This window comes from Polypterus senegalus, chromosome 11 (genome assembly GCF_016835505.1).
Source record: "Polypterus senegalus isolate Bchr_013 chromosome 11, ASM1683550v1, whole genome shotgun sequence".
In the NCBI taxonomy this organism is placed as follows: domain Eukaryota; kingdom Metazoa; phylum Chordata; class Cladistia; order Polypteriformes; family Polypteridae; genus Polypterus; species Polypterus senegalus.
This window is the reverse complement of record NC_053164.1, coordinates 116,815,315-116,839,213: the sequence shown is the minus strand read 5'-3', so window position 1 is coordinate 116,839,213 and position 23,899 is coordinate 116,815,315. Positions and strand designations below refer to the sequence as shown.

The 23,899-nt window shown below is 35.4% G+C and overlaps 1 protein-coding gene across 5 annotated transcripts in view; it reads left to right on the top strand.

Annotated features, from left to right (window-relative positions):
* Positions 1-21,460, top strand: part of dmtn (dematin actin binding protein) — a 125,555-nt gene extending 104,095 nt beyond the window's left edge. For 4 of the 5 annotated variants that reach the window (XM_039769567.1, XM_039769565.1, XM_039769566.1 and 1 more), the window contains 4 exons: positions 12,990-12,997; positions 13,417-13,482; positions 17,135-17,215; positions 20,579-21,460. In XM_039769567.1, coding sequence (XP_039625501.1) covers positions 12,990-12,997; positions 13,417-13,482; positions 17,135-17,215; positions 20,579-20,692 — 269 coding nt within the window. In that variant the 3' untranslated portion in view covers positions 20,693-21,460. The remainder of the gene's footprint in view (positions 1-12,989; positions 12,998-13,416; positions 13,483-17,134; positions 17,216-20,578) is intronic. The other variant, XM_039769568.1, reaches the window with a different exon arrangement.
* Positions 21,461-23,899: the final 2,439 nt, after the last annotated feature.

The following is a 23,899-nucleotide window of genomic DNA, read 5'->3' as shown; positions in this document are numbered from 1 at the left end:
AAGATTTAGACATAACCCTTGGCCTCCAAAGTACAGAAATCGCCCCCTCTAACCACCCATTAACTGCCTGGTCCTTTCATTGGCAAATTTAATTTTATTAAGGACACTACATACAAGAAAGACATGATTGGTACATTTCTTTCAAAATAGTAGTATATTATCTGATTTGCTACAGTTTCTTCCATAATCAGACATCAGTTAAGCTAATGATTCCCTGTGAAACCCCAGGTGGAATTTAGCTCAAGTACTACTAAACACAAAAATTCTAAGTGGCCCATGCACATAACTCTTGCACCACACATAAGGCATAAGTGAGAAGTTTAAATTGCATAACTTGACAAACCTGGAAACTATTAGTCATAATATGTATAGTAGAAAAACAAAACTGAACAAAGACCTTGCAGCCTGGGTAAACTTGAATGGCTTTTTTAAATGTATATTAAAAATGTTAAATGTTTAAATATGACTTCAGGGTGTTAACAGTTTCTTTTCCTGGGTTAAATAATTTATCAGGCATGTTTGGCACAAGGAGAAGCTGCCACACTTGCAGCACAGTTTAAGAAAGTAAGAGAAGTTGTTCCTCTCTGAGTATAGGTTCTGCATGACAGTCTCGTGCTAACAGCCAAATTTCTCATGTGTACAATACAATACAATACAGTTTATTTTTGTATAGCCCAAAATCACACAGGAAGTGCTGCAATGGGATTTAACAGGCCCTACCTCTTGACAGCCCCCTAGCCTTGACTCTCTAAGAAGACAAGGAAAAACTCCCAAAAAACCTTGTAGGGAAAAATGGAAGAAACCTTTGGGAAAGGCAGTTCAAAGAGAGACCCCTTTCCAGGTAGGTTGGGCGTGCAGTGGGTGTCAAAAGAAGGGGGTCAATACAATACAATACACAGAACAGAACAAATCCTCAATACAGCATAAAAATAAAAAAAATTTAGAAGTACAGAGCAGAATTTAACAGTAGATGATGTCACATAATAAGATTTGGATATTTTTAAAGTCCTGGAGACCTCATCCATCAAGCTGCCTCCCCCATTTGGCCATTCCACGGCTCAAACAGTGCTGGGCCAGCCAATCCGATGAAAGGACCCCTCTTTCCCATGATTCCCGCGATCCTCCATCAGGGATGACTTTACCATAGGCAGGCAAAACAACTTGGCAGGTGGACCATGGCACCAGGTGCCACATTTGAGTACCGAGAAGAGAAACAGAATAGGTGAGGGTTAGTATTCAATTATAACTGTCATGTTACTTATCTTTTAGTGCTAATGACTAACAACAGAGATGAAGTATGTGCAGTTAATCAGCAGCTCTAATCAGGATATGCTAAACTGAAGTAGTGAGTCTTCAGCCGGGATTCAAAGGCTGAGACCGAAGGGGCATCTCTTATAAAAGCAGGCACACCATTCCACAGTTTAGGGGCCCTGTAACTAAAAGCTCAACCTCCTACTGTTATTTTATACATTCTAGGAATCATAAGCAGACCGCATCTTGAGATCTTAATGTACACTCAGGTTTGTAAGTTATGATAACTTCAGACAAGTAAGCCAGACCTTGGCCATTTAATGCTTTATATGTTAAAAGGAGAATTTTGAAATCTGCCGTAAACTTAACCGGGAGCCAGTGTAAGGATTTAAGAACTGGAGTTATGTGTTTTTTATTTTGCAGCCGCATTTTGGATTAACTGGAGGCTGTATAGAGAACAGTTTGAACAGCCAGTGAACACTGCATTGCAGTAGTCAATCCTACTAGAGATAAATGCATTAATTAATTACTCAGAATCATGTTAATTTATAAAGCGCCTTAATTTCCTAACATTTTTAAGATGGAAGAAACATGTTTTGGACAACTTTGTAATATGCGCTTTAAATGACATGCTAGAGTCAAAGATAACTCCTAGATTGCGGGCTGATTCAGTAAAATTATTTGGGATTCCAACTGAGTTAAATGATGACAAAATATTGTTGTGATCAGCATCATTCCCTCCAACAATTAACATCTCTGTTTTATCGGTATTTAAAGACAAGTAGTTCTCATTCATCCACTCCTTTAATTCACTAACACAACTAATTTAAGACAACATCTGAGAAACTTCATTTGATTTAAATGAAAGGTATATGAGAGATCCCAGTGGAAGCATGTAAAGTGAAAACAGTAAAAGTCCCAGTACTGGGCCCTGCGGGACACCATATTGAACTTCTGTGTATAATGATGGAGTACTGTCAGCACATTTCTGTAAATATTGGAATCGATTTCATAAATAAGAACTAAACCAAGCGAGCACGGGGCCTGTAAGCCCAACATCCTTTTCTAGCCTGTGCAGTAAAATAGAATGGTCAATGGTGTCAAATGCTGCACTTAAGTCCAACAACATAATTACAGTGGAGTTTCCTTTATCAGAGGATATCAGAATGTCATTTACAACCCATGTTAGTGCCGTTTCTGTACTATGACCAGTGCGAAAACCAGACTGGAATTTCTCAAATAAATTGTAATGCGTAAGGTGTGACTGAAGCTGACTGGCAACTACTTTTTCTAGTATTTTAGAGAGAAACGGTAAATTTGAAATAGGCCTATAATTATTTAGTATGTGTGGGTCTAGGTCTGACTTTTTAAGTAATGGTTTAATGACTGACACTTTTAGTGCATCAGGTACTGTGCCATGCAATAATGAACTATTGATAATAATTAGAATAGGTGCTGCAAGAACATCCATTCAAATTTTTACTAGTTTTGTTGGCACTGGATCTTGGGAACAAGTAGTGGACTTCATTTTAGAAATTACTGCCCTAATGGCTTGAAAGAGACTTGTATGTGGTTTTGTCGGTGCCTTACAAGACTATTTGAGCTTGTAGCTTATAAAACATTGGGGACTGGCAAAACAGTGTGTGACTATGGTTTAAGACCTTGATACTGCTTATGTGTGACAGGTACAGTTTAGGGGTGAATCTTTGCACCCACAGCAGACTGCAGTAAAGAGGAAGACTGCTTGAAGAACACTAACATGCTCCTTTGAATCCTCTTCAATAGTATTTTGTAATTTAGAGCTGATAGCACAACACAGAAATAGTCATGCTAGAGCAACCAATATTGTTGGAACAATGATAATGGCATTTCAGTAAGAACTGTAGGATATAAGATCAGCCTTATTCTAAATTGATGAAATACTCCAATCCTAACCTGACTTCTTACTATCTGTATAGTAAAAAATATAGTATATTTTAAGATGTGTTTATATTACATACTATTCATTTGTTATGCATTGACACCAAACAGATAGTGACTGGACACAGGATTTGAACTAAGGATTCTGGCAGTATGAGGTGGCAGTGGTAGAGTTTTGCGCAGGTACTGAAAATCAAGTCTAAACCCATCTGTGCGCAGTACCATTTGTATCCTTCCCCACCTGAACCTGTTGAAGTTTATGGTTATAAATTATTTGACCCTACAGCAGTACAAAGCATTTCCATTTCCAGGTATTGTAAAACTGTTTGTTGCTACTTAATAATAAACAAAATAATAGCCCTCAGGAAACTATAGATGGTTGAGTTCAAATGTGTTTCAATTGCTACAACTTTAGGGTCATGTTTTCAGAGTTAGCAAAGACAAGTTGTCATCGATTGACATGGGTTTCTTCCCACCTCCTGAAGATGTACATGTTAGGGCTGATTGGTGACTCTAAAATAGCCTGTGATAAAGGAATGTGTGTGCCCAGTGGATTGGTACTTCATCTAAAGCTTCCTCTTGCATGATACCTATTACTTTTTTCTCCTACATATCTGTACTGGCAGAAATGGACAAATATGTAGAAAGCAGAACCAAAAGTAAAAATAATAACACTTAATATACAAAGCAAATAAAACTGTTCTGAAATGCATCCCTCCAAATTTGGCCTACCATAATTTATTTTATGAACATGCTGTTGCAGTTTTGTACAGTACATTCAGATAGAGTACAGTATAACTCAGCAGTCTTTTGAACATGGAAAGATTGTTGGCTTATTATATGAAACAGTTTTGTTGCGTCATATTTTTACTACATTTGCTTTTAATTCAATATGACTTTTATACTTATACTAGCAGAATACCCGCGCTTCGCAGTGGAGAAGTAGTGTGTTAAAGAAGGTACGAAAAAGATAAGGAAAAATTTTAAAAATAACGTAACATGATTGTTAATGTAATTGTTTTGTCATTGATATGAGTGTTGTTCTCATATCTATCTATATATATATATATATATATCTATCTATCTATCTATATATGTATATATATATATATATATATGTTGTTCTCATATCTATCTATATATATATATACCCGCTTGGCAGCGGAGAAGTAGTGTGTTAAAGAAGGAAAGAGAAAGAAAAGGAAACATTTTGAAAATAACGTAACATGATTGTCAATGTAATTGTTTTGTCACTGTTATGAGTGTCGCTGTGATATATATATATAGCAAAATATCCGCGCTTCGCAGCGATGTCATGTGTTAAAGAAGTTATAAAAAGAAAAGGAAACATTTTAAAAATAATGTAACATGATTGTCAAAGTAATTGTTTTGTGTATTTGGAGGCAGCGTCACAAAGTTGTTTTCGTAGCTGCATCAGAAAATGTACCACGACGTCTGACACGCCTCGTTTTTACTGTTTTCTCACAGCTTGGATTGCTGCTGTCATATATATACACACACACACACACACACACACCCACACACATATACATATACATATATATACACATACATATCTTCATATCTACATATCTATATACATATCTACATATACACATATATATATATATATACTGTATATACATACCTATCTACATCATATATACACACATACATACATACATACACACACAAATTATATATATGTGTGTATGTATGTATGTATGTATGTATGTATGTGTGTATGTATTGTGTGTATATATATATATATATATATATATATATATATATATATATATATATGTAGATAGGGGTGTGTGTGTGTGTATATATATATACACATACATACATATATATACATATACATATACTTGTGTGTATGTTTGTATGTGTCTATATGTGTGTGTATAGCTTTGGTCACTGAGTGCAAGGGAAAAATAATAAAATATAGTCTATAAGTTATTAAACAGTAAAACATTAACGTTTTAAGAAGTACAGGTACATTGAGCACTACTGGAGTGGTTGCGGGTAAACTACATTTTAAAGACTGTGTAACACAACAGGTAAGTAACTAACAGCAGCTAAAATGTATATGGATCATCTCTCGGTAGTAGATCCCTTTTGAAAGGCGCTACACGATGGCTGTGGTATAGAAATTACATTTTCTATGTGAACGTTCAAATTTGTGCCTCTGGTAATGTGCCTTACCGGCATTTAAAGAAAATTAGTTTTGTGTCCTCTGCAGTGTTAAGAGAGAAAGGCTTTGGTTTGGGATAAAAGGAACAAAGGTGTAAAGAAAGGAAAGTTGCCTTTTCTTTTATATAGTATAGAGAGATGTGTTCGCTGACGTTATGATCGCCTTTTGGGGACAGTCGCGGTGGGTCTTGTGTAGACTGGTGAGACGTCCCCGCCATTAATCGGCTGTGATGGCACTGTCAGTCCTCCACTCCTGTGCATGTCTTCATAATCCGAGCTGAGGACCTCATAATCGTATACGTGCAAAAGAAAGTGTGAATCGCCTTAATATTATTTTGCCGTGGTGTAGAAAAGGGGTCCCGTGTTTGCACTTGTCTGGGCTATAGCGCAGGGGGAGGATGAAAAAAATTAAAAGTGCTCACTTTGACTTAAGGCAGAAGCGCAGTCAGCGTCTCAAAGGCCGGCACAGCTATGCGCGCGCTGGCTGCTCGACTTTTGCTGGGCAGGAGACCCCTTTTGTACACACATTCATGATATCAAAAGTCTCAGCGCTCTTTGGAGGTCATTCATATATTATATATATATATATATATCAAAATACCCGCCTCGCAGCGGAGAAGTAGTGTGTTAAAGAAGTAATGAAAAAGAAAAGGAAACATTTTAATAATAACGTAACATGATTGACATTGTCATGAGTGTTGCTGTCATATATATGCCTGCCTAAATAAGTCACCCTCGCTTTGTTCTTACTTTTTTACCGTTCATTTAATCATGGCTAATGGCGGAAAAATTATAAAATGGAAGGAGGATGGCTTTACCAAAACAATTATTGATGGCGAATCGATTATTCATAAAGCTTGAATTGGTGATCTGTTTTTCTGTGTTAACCTCATATTTTTTCATACTTCTTCTCAAACTAAGGTGGTGCGAGGGTAAAATGAATCGGGATGCTGATCAATGTAATCGGTGTACCAGGAAATCATGCATTGACAAAAGCTCCCTTTGCTTGTAATGCAAAGTGTGATTAAATGCATTATTTTTAACGCGTTATGGAGCACATGCATCGAAGCTTCTCAGCTGTGCTTGTGCTAAGAAAAGGAAAGATTTTAAAAATAACGTAACACGATTGTCAATGTAACCTTTTGTAAGTAGTGCCTGGAGGATTCAGTGTGGAGAAACTCTAGAGACAGCGTGTGTATTAACTTGTGGATTTTTCTGTGAGTATTTGGTGGCAGTGTGACGGTTGCTTCGAAGACGGCGTTAGCGAGCTCAGCTCAGAGCGAAATGAGATGAATGGGAGGGGAGATGATGACGTGACTCCCCCACCCGCCTTAACTGTCAATCCCCCACAAACACAGTCTCGGAATTTGCATAAGCACACCTACAATTTTAACTTAGTTACAAAGTGATCAAAACTCTCGTTTATATCCTGCGTCCTCTCATTAAACTTGTATCCCGCATTACCTGTGGGCATGTGAAACGCCAGCGGTAGCCTGTCTATGAACTTAATTTAAAGTTTAGGTTTACACCTTGCTTTCTTTCCGAGGTAGCAGCACTCATGAATATGGTAGTATATGTCACTCGCTCGCTTCTTATTGTTTCGCTGCCTTCTCAAATATGTAATGCATGTTTTCTTCAGCGCTTTTTGGAGGTCTTCCTGGTTTTCTACGCACTGCGTTGACAGTCAGTTCACGTGATTACGTGGGAGGCGTGATGATGTCACACGAAACTCCGCTCCCCACATCTTTCCAGCTCAACTCCATTACAGTTAATGGAGAAAAATACCTTCCAGTTATGACCATTAGGCATAGAATTTCGAAATGAAACCTGCCCAACTTTTGTAAGTAAGCTGTAAGGAATGAGCCTGCCAAATTTCAGCCTTCTACCTACACGGGAAGTTGGAGAATTAGTGATGAGTCAGTGAGTGAGTGAGTGAGTGAGTGAGGGCTTTGCCTTTTATTAGTATAGATTTTAAAGATACCAATGTGTTTTTGAGTAAGGATTCTTAAACTACTAAAAAAAAGAAAAAAGCAAACTACCTGTGGCATTTTTGTCTCTTCACTAGAGCTCTTTTCAACATATGCAATAATTATTCTCAGCCAAAGCTGGGTGCCAGCACATCAAAGGGGTCTATCACCTGAAAATAACACAACGTATGCTTTTAAATTGTTGGTAGGAAGAATGCAGCAACTTTTAAGTCCATTTTCGGTCCCTGGAGGAGGTATGAGCTTACTGCTGTCACACAACAATCTGTCTATCTATTTGTATAATAAAACAGTGTAAAAGATGACAAGACAAAAGACAAAGAGTTCCGGTGACACCACAACCCCATATATTATAAAGTCAAAGATAATAAGGCATTTGAGCAAAATAAAGTATGTCCCTAGGGACAAAAGTCTCATATTAGACTGGCTAAGATGGCAAAACTTCCTGTTAAATACAGGCCAGACAGTAAGAGGTGGGTGCTGGACACTGAAAGTGAACTCAGAGGTGGTTGGTGTGTCAGTCATGTGGTCTGTAGAATGAGGAGGAGAAGAGGCATTAGTGTGCATTGCCACCTTGTGGATTGGCATTGAATTACCACCACCAGAACCTTTAAGCTGACCCCAAGGCACATGTATGTGACAACAGATAATTTCCAGTCCCTCCGAGCAATCTAATTGGTCAGTTTTGTTTTGGTGACATGATGAAATAGGAAATGTGTGTGTGAAACACACAAGGAGGAGATACGGCACAGGAGGCATACAAAGAATCAACTTCTAAGACAGCAAGCATAAAAGCAGATAGGATGTGAGAAAGCAGACATGAAAATAATAATATAGTACATTAACTGAGCAGGCTTTATGGGAAGTCGTTTGAGAGAGAGGGTGTGCCAGTGAAGAAAGGTTCACACACACATGTGAATACCAAGGAAAGTAGCTAAATGTGCACATAGCACAAGCAAATATTTTAAAATTATTCTATTACCTGTCTCTGATAAGTAGCGTGGTTAGTAAAAATAATAAATAAATAAAGGAAATTCTAGAATTTTATTACACATTAAAAACAGACTTTCACTTGTCTATTTCTGTTATTTAAGTACTATTATAGTTCTTTTTTTTATTTTATTAATTTTATTGTAATCATTTCATACAAATAGATCAATTTTTACAAAAAAAAAAAATAGGATGAAAACAACCCCTAAGAAAGAGAGCATGGCCAACGGAGTCAAACTTAAAGCTTGTAAACATACATAAATTGATTAATTTAAAAGGGCAATAGAGATGAATGGAGAAGAAAACGAAATGCGGAAAGAATTGCTTCCACAATGCTTTAAGAGCTTATTCTAAAGTATTGTTGATTAGATCCTGCCAAGTCTGTACCGATACTCTAACTGAGAATTTGATTTTTTCCAGTTTCAAATAGTATAAAACATCGGTTTCCCACTGACTTAAAAGAGGAGAGTTAAGATTCATTCAGTTTAGCAAAATAAGTCTGCATGCCAATAGTGTAGTGAATGCAATCACATCTGGAAGAACACCAAACACAGCTGTTCATAGGTTAGGAGGGATTGTGACACCAAGGCTGTCTGAAACACACTTAAAAATTTGGTCCAAAATGATGTTAATTTGCTGCAGTACTATTATTTTTCTATTAAAATGAAAACACATATTATCTTGCCAGATATCACTGACATACTATTTTATAGCAAGCTCATTTTTTTACAGACAGTCAAATGGTTGGTACTTGGTATCTGACAAAGAACTTCACATTCATATTTGCAGATGATGTCATGAAGGTGATGTGTCATTAAGTTGCACCTACTATCTTGTGATTTCCACTTTAAGACAGTTTTATATTGTTAGCCCCTAACTAAAGCAGTGTGTATTGTCCAGTGTAACACTTCACTTGTAATTTTACCCAAGTCTCCTTCAAATGACAGCTGTAATCTTTTCCTATTTAAGAAATCCTGGACACTACAATCTTTTGTCTTTCAACAAAAATTAGAACTGAGCTGGAGACATGGTCTTGCAAGAATGTGACAATTTGATTTTATGCATTTTAAAGGGGCAGAGTACTGTGCAGTATGATTTTTGTTTAAAAATGTATTAAGATTATAATTTTTACTAAAACAGCTTGTTAATTTCTATAAGTTTATTACATTGCATTTAAGACACCCACAATTTATTTTCCATTGTTTGTTGTAAATTCTAAAAAGTGCTGATTAATATGCCACCAAGCCACCTTATGTTTTTGAGATATTTAAAATAGATTTTGATATAATTTTAAATAAATGACTTAACAGCCCATTTTGGAATATATTGAAATTGACACTATGTTTTCATAGATTGAAATTTAATAAACAGATAGCTGTTTGCATTTTGCGTTATATTTAAACAATAATTTGCTCCTCCTTACATTTGGATGGCATGTTACTTTACATTCAGTTTCATCAGTGTGCTGTAGGAAAAGACTTCATGCCACTAGAGGTCATGCAAGTCATAGTTTAAGTATGGTTTTACCTATGCCTGAATCCTAGTAGAGTTACCAAGAATCCATGTCTTATCTCTAAGGGACAAAGTATTTATCAGAATTCTTCAATAATGAAACAGTCAATCTGTAGAAACAGAAAACTTATAATTTTTTCCATGTGTAATTTTTATACATTGGTAGACACGAGGGTAGGGATGATGAATAGAACTTTGCTGGAAACATGGATGTTATGCTGGTGCAACCTCAAACACGGTACTTCTGTCCCCCTATTAAATTATTCCCCGTTAGAACATACAAATAGTCACACATTGGACAATACATATTCATCTGTCAAATGCCTTAAGATGACTGAATATGGATACCCCCTGCTCTATGCCACTGAAAGAAGTTGTTACTGTATATCCTAATGATAACTGATAATTGAAATCTAAAGTATAGTGTCTGGACGTTAAGGATTAGATATGGGTAAGAATTTATTTACTTTAATAATGAACACATGCATAACTTTGATTACAGATCAGAAGTGAACACAGGTTAAAACAGTTATAGTGTATGTGGTTTGGTTTGAAGTCTTAGAACAAAATGGAGTTAGAGTAAACCAGGTGTGTCAAAACTATCATTTAAAAATATAGTGAGAAAATCCTATATTCTAAAACTGGTAGTGCATATATAAATTGAAAAAATAAATTACAATTTAAAATATATTTATATTTGTGGTTCACAGTCTGAAACTGTGATGTACAAGATGAAAAAGCTTTTTAATTATTGTAAGAAATAACAGCCTGGAAATGAAAAGGTAACAAAAGGACAGACTGAATCATAGTGAAAAGATAAGCAGTGAGGGATGGAGAGCAGTAGAGCTTAGTGTTTAATACAGCTACATTTTTAAAAATGACATTGAGTTCCCACCTGACTCACATGGCTAGTGCAGGAATATGTAGGATCTAAATATGTACTGTATGTATCCCTAGGATTTTAGTATTTGCTACAATCTAGGAGGGAAACACTACACAGACAGAGGGATAATGTGCAGTCTCTACATAGACAATGACCAGGCACAGGGTTCAAATACCTCGATGCAGCAGTGTTGACTACTGCATCACCATGCTGACCTTATTCAGATCTGTTAAACACACAGTTGATTTAGTCAATACTTGCTCTTTGATGAGGCCTTATTCTCATTGTAGTTACAAATCAATATTCTTTCCAATGGTAAAATATAAGCAAAGCAAAAATCATGTAAAAAGATGACCTTACGTAAATTTGTACAGAATATGTACACATGAAAAATGTGTATATATGTATTTGTGCTTGTCTTAATTGAATTCCTTTAAATACTGTAAGACGTATATATAGTACTGTATATGCTGTAACCATAAGATATACCATTGGTATGCTGCTGTTGAATTAATAGTCTTGAGCAAAGATGAAGAGTGAGTAAGCCACTGCAAAACTGTCACACTCTCTGAGCCGATGCATTAAAGCAGACTGGTAAGGCATTTTTCATTCACACTTTAATTGTCAGTTTTCCCTCAGACACTTCCATATCAGAGATTGTGTTAAATAAGTGAATGAGTAACACTAACAAGCATAGTGTTATTTTTATAACTACATTATACAGGAATGGCTTTTTTGAGATAAATAGGAATGTGTTACATACAAAATGAAATATCTTCAGATTAACCCTTAGAGAGAGAAAGGTAGAAATTTAAATGAATATCCAATAGCACTTTAAATGCATAACCAGTTAGTGAAAATAAAAGTAATGTATCAGCTATTGAGGTAATATTATTTGCATAAATATTATTTCATTCTGAATCTTTAACATAAATCTTTCTTAATTTGTAGTATCTCTCATCAATGTGCTTTCTTCTTTTGTTACATAGTAGAATATTTAACCAGAATTAGAATGTAATTCTTCCCTACTCACAAAATTTAAATAAAGTAAGTAACCTTTACTTTACTTACTTACAGTTTCCAAACATGCAACCATATTTTAAGTTAAAAATAATCTTAACACATAAGGTAAAAAATTAATCCAAAGGATCTCATAAAAGCAAGTTTCCATTTTTCATTATCTCTTTTATAAGAGGTTGTGACTTCCCAAGATCTTGCATTGTATTAAGAGAAAGTCAGCTTTTCTACACTTGTAAATCAAAATGATAGTTTAAACCAATATCCAATACGTTTTTTCCCAGAAGCATTATGCTTTCATCTCAGTTTCCTTGTATTTCAAATTTAGTTTCCATGCTCTAAAATGCAATTTCTGTATCTAAAAATATCCCCGTCCCCCCCAATCCCAACCAGACCTTAAACTCAGGATAGGTTGAGTGTTGACTTTGAGCTGGCTTGAGTGAGTCAGAATGAGTGTGGATGTGAGTATATCCTGCAATAGAGGAAATGTTTCTTGACATCAGCCTGATGCTGACAGGACAGGCTCTGGATTACCATGACCAACTATCAAACTAAATAGAAAATAGGTACTGTATCTAGAAATACCATGAATATTTTTAAATGTTCAGTTATATTTTTACAGTATCTTTGATTCTGCATGTATACAACTAAGGAAAAAATGTCATGTGTTCTTGTGCCACTGCACTTAAATAAAGCAATATCCTGTAGAATGTGTTATTTCTAATGTTCTGCATCAGTACGCACATTAATTCATTAGCCAGAGTATAGCAGGTAACCGTATCTCTTTCTCGGGTTGGGTGGATCATTGGTGATATTTATGAAGGCTCCGGGCTCAGCACGTTCCATCCTGCTCTTTTTCTTTTATCTTCAGCTCCCAGCTGCTATCAGGTCTTGTGGTATTTGTCTGTCTTTTCCTCTATTCTCTCACTCTCTTTTAACTATTATTCATTCGCTGACCACTCAGACAAAATAGTTACACTTTTTTATGCAAGGCTGCCTTCAAGTCCGTGCTCACTCAATCAACTATCACTATCACTGATGCCATGAGATGGATGTATTTACTGTATATTGTATGGATGTTTTCATGATTAAGTTTGATTTACTGTAACTAGTATTTGCATATTTAATTAATAAAATTTGATTGCAAAAAAAATTAGCCAATATAGTTTTTTAAGACGTTAACTGTAATTTAGGGAAAATAGTTACATTAATCTTTTTTTTTCTTTTTTTTTCAGTTCTTCAGGTAAGTCATTTTATTCTTATAATATTTCTTGTTTAATTAATATTCATAATGATTACAAATTAAGAAATGAAATATCTATTTATTGGATTAATTATAGGAGTGCCATCTGACCCAGGCAAATCCTGTGTTAGTGCATTTTTATAAATCCATTGACAAGGTTCCTGCCAGTTTAGTCTACAGTTATCAAGATCAATAATGTTTGCCGTATTTATCTCTATTTGTCTGAAATATTGTTTCCAGAGGTGTACTCATAGCAGGATTTCTTTAGAATCAAAATTTAGCTTAATTTTTCTGAATGCATGTTTCCTATTTTTCATTAGTATAACAACTCATTAATGATTTCTTCTCTAATTCCTAACACACATTTAATCTAGGTAATATAATGTTTTGTATTTTTTGTGGCCTGCTTAATATTGCAGAATGGAGAGGCACAGAGAGCAAGAATGGACAGAGGGAATTCCTTGCCAAGTATGCTGGAACAAAAGGTTATTCCTCTTTTTTAATCATATTTTTCTTTTTTGAAGCTCACTAAATGTGCATCGTTAAAGAAATGTGTGTGTGTGTATATGAATGTAGGATCTGAGTAAGATCTTTTGTGTTAATGAATATAATTAATTAGCAGAGCATAGTTCAGCTGATCACTTTAAGAAATTGTTTCACAAATTTCATAATATTGCACTGTGTACATCATGTCTGGTGATAACAAAATCAAATGTTCACAATAGTATATAAAGTCCTGATTGCATAGGCATCTCAGATTTGTTCTGAAAAAATTTTTTGGATATTGGCATACTGCACATAAACAATATCCTCTGGTGTTCTTTGTTTGGTAGAATTAGAACAAGTGCCCGTCTGACAGTGCAATAAAACTTGTGGCCACTAGAGGTGTCATGGAGCTCCAAACACTGAATACAACTTGAACACACACAGTCCTGGGTTCAAGTCAAGTGCTTTTATAAATATAATAATGTACCTTTAACAAATGTACCTAATGTACCTTTCTTTTTAGTTAGCATGGTACAGCACAGCATAACAATACAAACCTTCCTTTTCTGTTCCCACTACACCTCTCTGGTGCATGTTGTCCAACTCCTCTCATGACTCCAACTCACCTGGGCTCCTTTTATGTCAGACCTGGGAGTCATTCCAGTGTGATAGCATTACAACTAGGAAGAACTTCTGGGTCAGGCAGAACCTTCCTGTTTGGTAGAAGATTTCTCCTAGCAGCTCTCCCAGGCACACTCAAATACCCCAGTAGGGCTGCCCATCAGAACTACAGCTCTAAAGCTACACTGCGGGTGTACAAATGGCATCTTCACCACTCATAGTATTGCAGGATTACCTGGCCCTGGGAGTCAGTCTCTTCTGTCCTTCCACTACAATGGCATCCTGGCCAGGAAATACAACAACAATGAAATTGATGGGGATGCCTGCCATCCATGTCCCTCCATTATAAAGGCATTCCAGCTGGATAAGGAACCATTGATCCCATCTAGGACACCAGATAATCAGTGTTGTTTATGACATTGTGTACAGTAACGTAGTGCCTTCAGTCAGATACAGCAATTTTGCTATTTTTGTTCATTTATATTCTGTAGATTCATTTTTGTGACATCATGCTGTCTATTTACTGTATAAACAGTATTCCCAAATCTCATGCTTCTTTTGCCTCATTTAGATTGGTGTAATGCATCACACTGTTTGAGCATTGTAGGATTTCTCTTTGCCTGTGTGAGTTTCCTTTGCTGTTGGTATTAAGTCAGATGTTGGTGATAAATTGGCCCAATATACAGTATACGAATATGTTCAATGATGGAGGATTTATCCAAGACCTATCCGTCCCTTCCAAGGATGACTCCTGTCTTGTATTTAATGCCTTTAAGATAGCTTCAAGCTATTTTCAAGCTAAAATAGAAACAAGAATGAGCCTAGAAAATGGATGGATGGATGGATGGATAGGAATTCCTGTAAGGGTCCAGTGAAAGAATATGCAGTAAACCTTAATCCTAATTTGATACTAGTTATTTTTCTATGTTTTTGTGAGCAAGGTTTAAAAGTATGCCAGGATCCATCCAACTCTGACTCCTGAATGGGAAAAGGTGGTCTAGTAAGTCCAGTTTGCCATTGCAAAACCCCCCAGTAAAAGTAGAGCAAAACAAACATGATGGCGATATTGGAGTGTAACTGTTAAAATTTTCATTTATTACATATGCTTTACTAACTGAATAAAAAACAAGGATGCCTATTGCAACTCCATACTGGAAAATTGTAAGTAAAAAAGTAAATGTGATGAATCGATTCAAAACCAATATAGTTAGTAGTCTCAACCATTAATCTATAGACTTCTGACTTGGGCCACCAAGTAAAAGCATCAAAAGTTAGTCAGGGATGACATGGAAGCACAGATGTTGGTGTAGTTTAGTCAAACCATTTCTGCAAAGTGTCAGAGTATATGGACAGGACTGCAAGGGAAGAGAACACCTAAAACCTCAGACCCATTTGTGATCCTCAAAGCAAGCTTCTCTTTTGTTCTTTTACAAAATCTAATCACACTACAAAAAGCACACACACTGCATGTGATCATGTACAAAGTTTACAATGCAAATGGTGAAAGTGACACATTTTAAAATAAGAAAAGTGAAAATCACTAATGTTAGTATAATTTTAAAACTCAACCGAAAACATAATAGGATTACAATACAAGCTCTTTTTTGAGATAACTTGGAGTTTGCTTTAAGCTGTGCCAATAGGGAGTAAAGAGGAGCTGAAAACTTGGCATGGCACCTGTTTATAAGACTTTGTAGTACCTAAAAATATTTCTTGCTTTTAAGAAAATAACTTTGGCAATCTTCTCTGCAAGCCTTATGCCCTACACTTTTGAGTTTGCTTTCTAAGTGTATTCTCAATCTAGAATGTATCATCAGCAATATAAACCCAATATGCATGACATTTTATCTCAAATTATTATGGAACCTGGAATGAGAAGATGAATAGTTAAACCTTGGCAGATATCTTTTTCAACCAGGCTAAAAAATTCATAGCCATATGACACAGAAGGCAAAAAGAATAATCAGACTCTAGTATAGGCACAAGCCATTCTACTTACACATAACCTGTTATTATTCTTCAGTGATTCATTTTACTGTGTTTCTCCACATTAACTTTAATGTTGAATAAGAAATGTTTGTGGTTGTTTTTTTGGTCTTTGGTTTTGATTGGATGTTATTCACCACTATACTACCTGTGTATTAATATTAAGAATATGTACAATCTGATTTTTAAAATTGAATTATACGTTTTAATGTAAGCTAGGACACTGTGACAGTATGTAGGATTTTTTCTTTCTAATTAGCAAACAAACATGTATTTTTTCTTTCTCACTTTCTTTTTTGGACTGTTGATTTGGTTTTAAATAGTTAATGTGACTAATTTGAAATAGAGTTGCATGTATTCATGACACTCTCGTGTATTTTTAATGTTCCTTTTCTAAGTGCATGCATTGGTTGCCATCTTTTTACTGGGTATGGTTTTATGCATGACCTATACCACAGGCCTGTTTTTTATCTATTTGTTATCACCCCAACAACAATAATACATTCTTCAATGTCACATTAACTTTGTATGCCTCGTGTGTTTCCTGATAAGGGGATATTTTTAATATTTTAAAATTTATCACAAACTACCCTCATATGTTCTGTTTTAATAGGAAACACATTATTTGGTATAATAAAGTATATTGTGAGATACAAAAGAAATACAGTAAGGAAAATAAAAAGAAATGTTGCCAATGAGATAATGGAGAATATTTATATATAGGACTGACAAACATAGCAGAAGCCTGCAGAGAGTAGAACAGGGAATGTACAAATTTGATACAGTTGCGGATGTAAAAAATTAAAAAGAGAAAGACAGAGGGATTAGGATAAAGGTGGAGGTTGTAGATAGGAAAAAAAAAAACACCAATGGATGATGTTAAATAAGGATTTAAAAGTACCTAAGGACTCTTTCTTTATACAACTATACAAGTATGAAAATAGACACAACACATATTCCTAGGTTCAATATTGTATGAAAAGCTTTTAGTCAGAATAAAATTATACTAGATAAGTGATCACTTCTTTTTTTGCCGAACTTTAGGTTTATCCTTATGAAATGTTAATTGTAAACAACAGAGGGCGCAGCAGACTTCCTCCAGGAGTGGACAGAACCAGACTTGAGGTAGGCCATTTAAATAGCTTGAAAGACTTCAAGATACATATTTAAAGATGCCCTTAAAAATGAGAGTTTCATTTTAAGAATAAACAAAGAGCTGCAGATTTTGCGGTATATATTTAAAAATGTTATAGTTAATAATACTGAAGTAAAGAGAGTGCTTAGCTTCTAGATGAGCTTGATGGTCACAAGTGGAATTTAATGCCACTTAACAAAGAGTACTTGTGCAAAGAAGTTTAGTATTAGCTAAAATGGAAAGTAGTTGTATGTACAGTGGTGTGAAAAACTATTTGCCCCCTTCCTGATTTCTTATTCTTTTGCATGTTTTTAACACAAAATGTTTCTGATCATCAAACACATTTAACCATTAGTCAAATATAACACAAGTAAACACAAAATGCAGTTTTTAAATGATGGTTTTTATTATTTAGGAGAAAAAATCCAAACCTACATGGCCCTGTGTGAAAAAGTAATTGCCCCCCAAACCTAATAACTGGTTGGGCCACCCTTAGCAGCAATAACTGCAATCAAGCGTTTGCGATAACTTGCAATGAGTCTTTTACAGCGCTCTGGAGGAATTTTGGCCGACTCATCTTTGCAGAATTGTTGTAATTCAGCTTTATTTGAGGGTTTTCTAGCATGAACCGCCTTTTTAAGGTCATGCCATAGCATCTCAATTGGATTCAGGTCAGGACTTTGACTAGGCCACTCCAAAGTCTTCATTTTGTTTTTCTTCAGCCATTCAGAGAGGTGGATTTGCTGGTGTGTTTTGGGTCATTGTCCTGTTGCAGCACCCAAGATCGCTTCAGCTTGAGTTGACGAACAGATGGCCGGACATTCTCCTTCAGGATTTTTGGTAGACAGTAGAATTCATGGTTCCATCTATCACAGAAAGCCTTCCAGGTCCTGAAGCAGCAAAACAACCCCAGACCATCACACTACCACCACCATATTTTACTGTTGGTATGATGTTCTTTTCTGAAATGCTGTGTTCCTTTTATGCCAGATGTAACGGGACATTTGCCTTCCAAAAAGTTCAACTTTTGTCTCATCAGTCCACAAGGTATTTTCCCAAAAGTCTTGGCGATCATTGAGATGTTTCTTAGCAAAACTGAGACGAGCCCTAATGTTCTTTTTGCTTAACAGTGGTTTGCGTCTTGGAAATCTGCCATGCAGGCCGTTTTTGCCCAGTCTCTTTCTTATGGTGGAGTCGTGAACACTGACCTTAATTGAGGCAAGTGAGGCCTGCAGTTCTTTAGACGTTGTCCTGGGGTCTTTTGTGACCTCCGGATGAGTCGTCTCAGTGCTTTTGGGGTAATTTTGGTCAGCCGGCCACTCCTGGGAAGGTTCACCACTGTTCCATGTTTTTGCCATTTGTGGATAATGGCTCTCACTGTGGTTCGCTGGAGTCCCGAAGCTTTAGAAATGGCTTTATAACCTTTACCAGACTGATAGATCTCAATTACTTCTGTTCTCATTTGTTCCTGAATTTCTTTGGATCTTGGCATGATGTCTAGCTTTTGAGGTGCTTTTGGTCTACTTCTCTGTGTCAGGCAGCTCCTATTTAAGTGATTTCTTGATTGAAACAGGTGTGGCAGTAATCAGGCCTGGGGGTGGCTACGGAAATTGAACTCAGGTGTGATACACCACAGTTAGGTTATTTTTAACAAGGGGGCAATTACTTTTTCACACAGGGCCATGTAGGTTTGGATTTTTTTTCTCCCTAAATAATAAAAACCATCATTTAAAAACTGCATTTTGTGTTTACTTTTGTTATATTTGACTAATGGTTAAATGTGTTTGATGATCAGAAACATTTTGTGTGACAAACATGCAAAAGAATAAGAAATCAGGAAGGGGGCAAATAGTTTTTCACACCACTGTATCTTTTTTTGTATTGTCTTATTAATAATAATTTACTGGACATGGACACAAATAGACGAACATACACAGGCTTGGTCCGCAATAGAAATAAAATCCTGCAGCACTTTTTTATATTCCTCGCATTGTACCCCTATTAATACAATTTATCACCAATATACTAACAACCCAATTGTGCTTCACTCACTTCACTCATATAGAACCAATGTAGAGAGTATTTTAAGATAGAAAAACATTTATCTGTGGCACCTCTGCACGAGAACCACCTTTTTCCACCCTCTCAAACATACGCAGTTTTCAAATCACTTAGAGATCTGTACATAGACAACATCTTTACATTCTACAAACAAATACACTCCAAATTTAACTTTCCACCAACACATTTCTTTCACTACCTTCAAATCAGAAACATTGTTAGACAGAACCTGCTCAATTTTCCACATCTCCCACCTCCCTCTACAGTATGCTGGAAAAAATATTGATCAGTCTTGAGGGCTCAGACAGCATTTCTGCAATACTGTATATAAAATCATTCTAGAGTCCCTCCCTTTCAAAGATCCAAGAGTACAGTGGGAAAAGGATCTCTCACTCAACATCTCAGAAAAGGACTGGAAGGTAGCAATGCACATAATTCACTCGAGCTCCATATGCGCAAAGCATACAGTTATTCAACTTAAAATTATATATTGAGTGCATTTCTCTCGTTTAAAATTGTCCAAAATGTTTCCAGAATAAGATCCAACCTGCAAAATGTTGCAATCAAATTCCAGCCTCACTTGGCGACATGTTTTGGGCGTGCACCAAATTAACATCATTCTGGACCAAAATCTTTAAATGCCTTTCAGACAGCCTTGGTGTCACAATCCCTCGTAATCTATTAACAGTTGTGTTTGGTGTTCTTCCAGATGGGCTTAAAGTGGAGAAGGACAAGCAAACTGTAATTGTCTTTACTTCACTGTTAGCACGTAGACTTATCTTGCTCAATTGGAAGAATCCTAACTCACCAGTGGGTAACTGATGTTATATATTATTTAAAATTGGAAAAAATCAAATTCTCACTTAGAGGATCTGTGCAGAAATTTTTCAAAACCTGGCAGGATCTAATCAATAACATTTCTATTCCTTTTTCATTTTCTTCTCCATTCATCTATATTCACTTATTAATTCATCTATTTATTTATTTTTACTAGGTTTAAGTTTTATTCTGCTGCCCATGCTGTCTTTCTCAGGGATGGGGGTTGATTTGTTTTCAAATAACATTTTAAAAGGACTCCTTAAATATTGATCAAGGGTTGAATTTTAATTTATCTGTTGATAGTAAAAAAGACCTTAACAAAACCTTTGTACATTGAATTTATTAATTTAATTTTCATACTATCCAGTGTGTTTGCCTCCAGTTGGTTAACATTAAAGATTTTTTGTACCCATGGACATTAATACATTACAGTCTGTTTATTATTATTATTTTCTTTTTTGTTTTTCTTTCAGCGCCATCTGTCTCCCGAGGAATTTCAACAGTTGTTTGGAATGAAAATTAATGAGTTTGACAGGCTATCACTCTGGAAAAGAAATGAACTAAAGAAAAAAGTTTCTCTCTTTTAACTTGAGAAAAAATATATATTATAACCATCACCTTCACATGAAAACATGCAAAACAAAACCTTAATAGGACAGAAAATCTTTTGCTGATTTAAAGTCTTATGACATAATTAATCATTTATTCTTATTGGTATTTATTTAGTAAAAGTAATGATGCTTTTAAAATAACATTCAAGACCTTATAGAATAAAGTCACAAGGTGTGGAATGCTCCCGAGTGATCTGTCACCTCTACACATCCAATATCTGAATGTCTGCTATTCAAAACTACACACATACAATAGAAGAATGTAATTTTTACTTTACATTTAACAGATTCTTCTCAAACATTTCATCTTGAAAGAAAAATAAGTTATTTGCATATAACAAACAAACAGAAAGAAAAACAAAACTGCTCTAATGCATCGGACACACTTTCTTCCTTTCCACAGTCCCATGCTTCTTAAATTAACAGGGTGTTGTACCTTTTTTAATTGATTATACGTTTCTACAGGATATCTTTGATATCATGAACAAGAGAAATTAATTTCTTTGAACTATTGTCCATATTATTAGTTTGGAATTGGAATAAAAAAACATAGAGATTAGAACCAATATTACCTTCCATTTAAATTATTTTTTCTTAATCTTTATTTAACTAATATGAATTTTGTTTTTGTTTTCTTCTGTAGTGCATAGTGCTATATATTGATGAAATATTTGATTGTGTTGTAATTTTAAGAGAAACTGCTGTTTTGTTTTAATTTCATCATAAAAGATACTTCTCTATGCATCAGGGGCCAATTTCATTGCCGCTCACCATGGCCATTACACCAATGCTGACTTACGTTATGACAATAGAAAATATGTTTGTCTACTCTGTGCAAAATTTTATTTCATGTTTACAGCTAAATATTCTATGCTTCAAATGTTAAGTGACCAAATGATGTTAAATCATGGCTTTTGTCCAGTAGCTTTTTGTTAACAGTTTCTGGTTGCCGGTCTGACTGATTAAGGAAGAAAGTGATCAATCACATTGGCCAGTCAACTTCACATTTGGCCAAGAAGTTTTTGTGGAAGAATCATCATGGCAAGTTAGAAGTTAAAACCTGCCTTGCAGCTTCTTGCCAGAATCCAGGACAGGTGGATTTTATGCACCAATGTACAATCATAGATGTTACAGTGTGTCCAACTGTAATTTCTTAAATAATGTGGCATCAAGAGGCAGAAATTTAACTTGATTCTCCACAAAACCATGAATCTTCATGAAGCTGCAGTCTATATTCATTGTACCTCCATGTTGTCTCTCAACAAATAAAACAACAGAAGCTGAATTTTGCGAGCAGCTTTTTCACTTTCAGAAGGATTTTGCAGAGGACACTCATTTTTCCCCATTTTATTTATTTTTACATAGCAGCAAAAGTTATTTTGTCTTTTTCCACATTCACTGCTTCAACAAGCTTTAGTCTCTCTTTTAATCTTGACCAGACAATTCTGTCTTCACAGCCTGTTTTTAAATATACAACAAAGCTGCTGTGTGCAAGAATGCTAAGAGTTTTGTAGAAGACTCTCACTTGATAAGAAGTAAAGACTAGAGCAGTTTTTTGGAAAGAAAGCCTTTTTAGCTTTAGAATGTGCTACTCCAAACAGGTGTTGTTAGAGTACTGCTCTTTCTTTGTAAGGTGTCAAAAGCTGGTTTCTTATATTCAGAAATAAAGTTTAAAAAAAAAAATCAGTCAGTTGCCTTCCTGTTTTTGTGATGTTATCTGTCCCAAACAATAATGATATAAGCAGGATATGAAAGTAAATACAACTTAGTTAAAAAGGAAGTTAAAATCTATTTGGATCAGACACACAGATCTTCTGTTATATTTGTGCCTTTAGGTAGTTCTATACATAAAAGAGTGATTTCTTCAAATAACATTTCACTTATCAGTAGTCAGTTATTTTCCATATAGCTCCAGTATTTTATTTGAAGCTGTAAAGAATTTAGAATATGTCCAAGCAACAATGAAAGAGAAGCTAATGCCTTCCTTAGATGGTACAAAAAGACAGCAACACTTCATCACTGGGGTAATTTAGCAGCAACAATTAATATGTCAGCGTGTGTTAAGATCCAGTCTGTTTTTATCTGTTTTAAATTCAGGGCAAGCAGTCTATTGGAGCAAATGTCCAACGTATTAATTTTACTGAGTGTAAAATAGTAACTGTTTCTTAAACAATATTCACCATTAATTAGATTAAGCAAATATTAAGATTTGTTATATAGCAGTTCCTGATAGAAATATAGCTGCAATGCTTTTTGGGTTTTTTTTTTTTGGTAAAGTGTTGGCCTACCTATATTTTAATGATAACACAAGGTCATAAATTGGTAGGGTTGTGCTAGTATATTATCACTGTTTTTGGTCCCTAATTTCCTCTTTTATCTTTATGCCACATTTATACGAGCACCAAAACCCAGGCAGAAAAACCTTATGCCTTGTTGTGTTTTATTTACACGCATAACCAATTTCCTGAAGTTTTCTGGAACCACCCCTGAAATGTTATCGTCCATTTCTTTCTGGCTTTGCTTCTGGAGCAGATGCAAATGAAAATGCCTTTCATAATTATTAGTGTCATGGCAAAAAATTGTCACTAGAAGGCTTTTTACCTGGAAATGAAGGCTATTAGCACTCAGGATAGGCAAACGAAGTTTTAAAGCTTTATTGCAATAAAACAGTTCAAAACTCAAAATTTATATAGTAATTTCTTATCACTACGACCTCGTTCAATTTGCTCATTCTGCACCTGTACTCACTGTCTATTGTTCATCTCTAGTTTCTGTTTTGCTTATTTTTGATTGGTCTTTGGTTGGGCAGATGCTTCCTTTTCCCATCTTTTGGCTTTCGTTTGTTATTTCCTTTCCTAAGCCTTTCATGCTAGTTATTTGGTACCCAAAGCTAAGCTTTTAACTAAAAGAAATACGGTGTGTGCCTTTATTTATTCATTTGCTTGGCATGCTTGATTTGGCTTAATCTCTAAGCTAATTCAAATATATTTTTCTATATTTATTTATGCTAGTGCCTGAATATACTAATTTTGTTTTTCATGCATTACATCATTTTGACCTTGTTTATAGCAAAGCCTTTTGCTGTCTTTCTGCTGATTCACCATTCCAGCTGGTTTCTCACATGTCTACCAAGGTCACCTTTTTTTTAGCTTCCTATCTTGTCGACCACAGGTGCACACACAC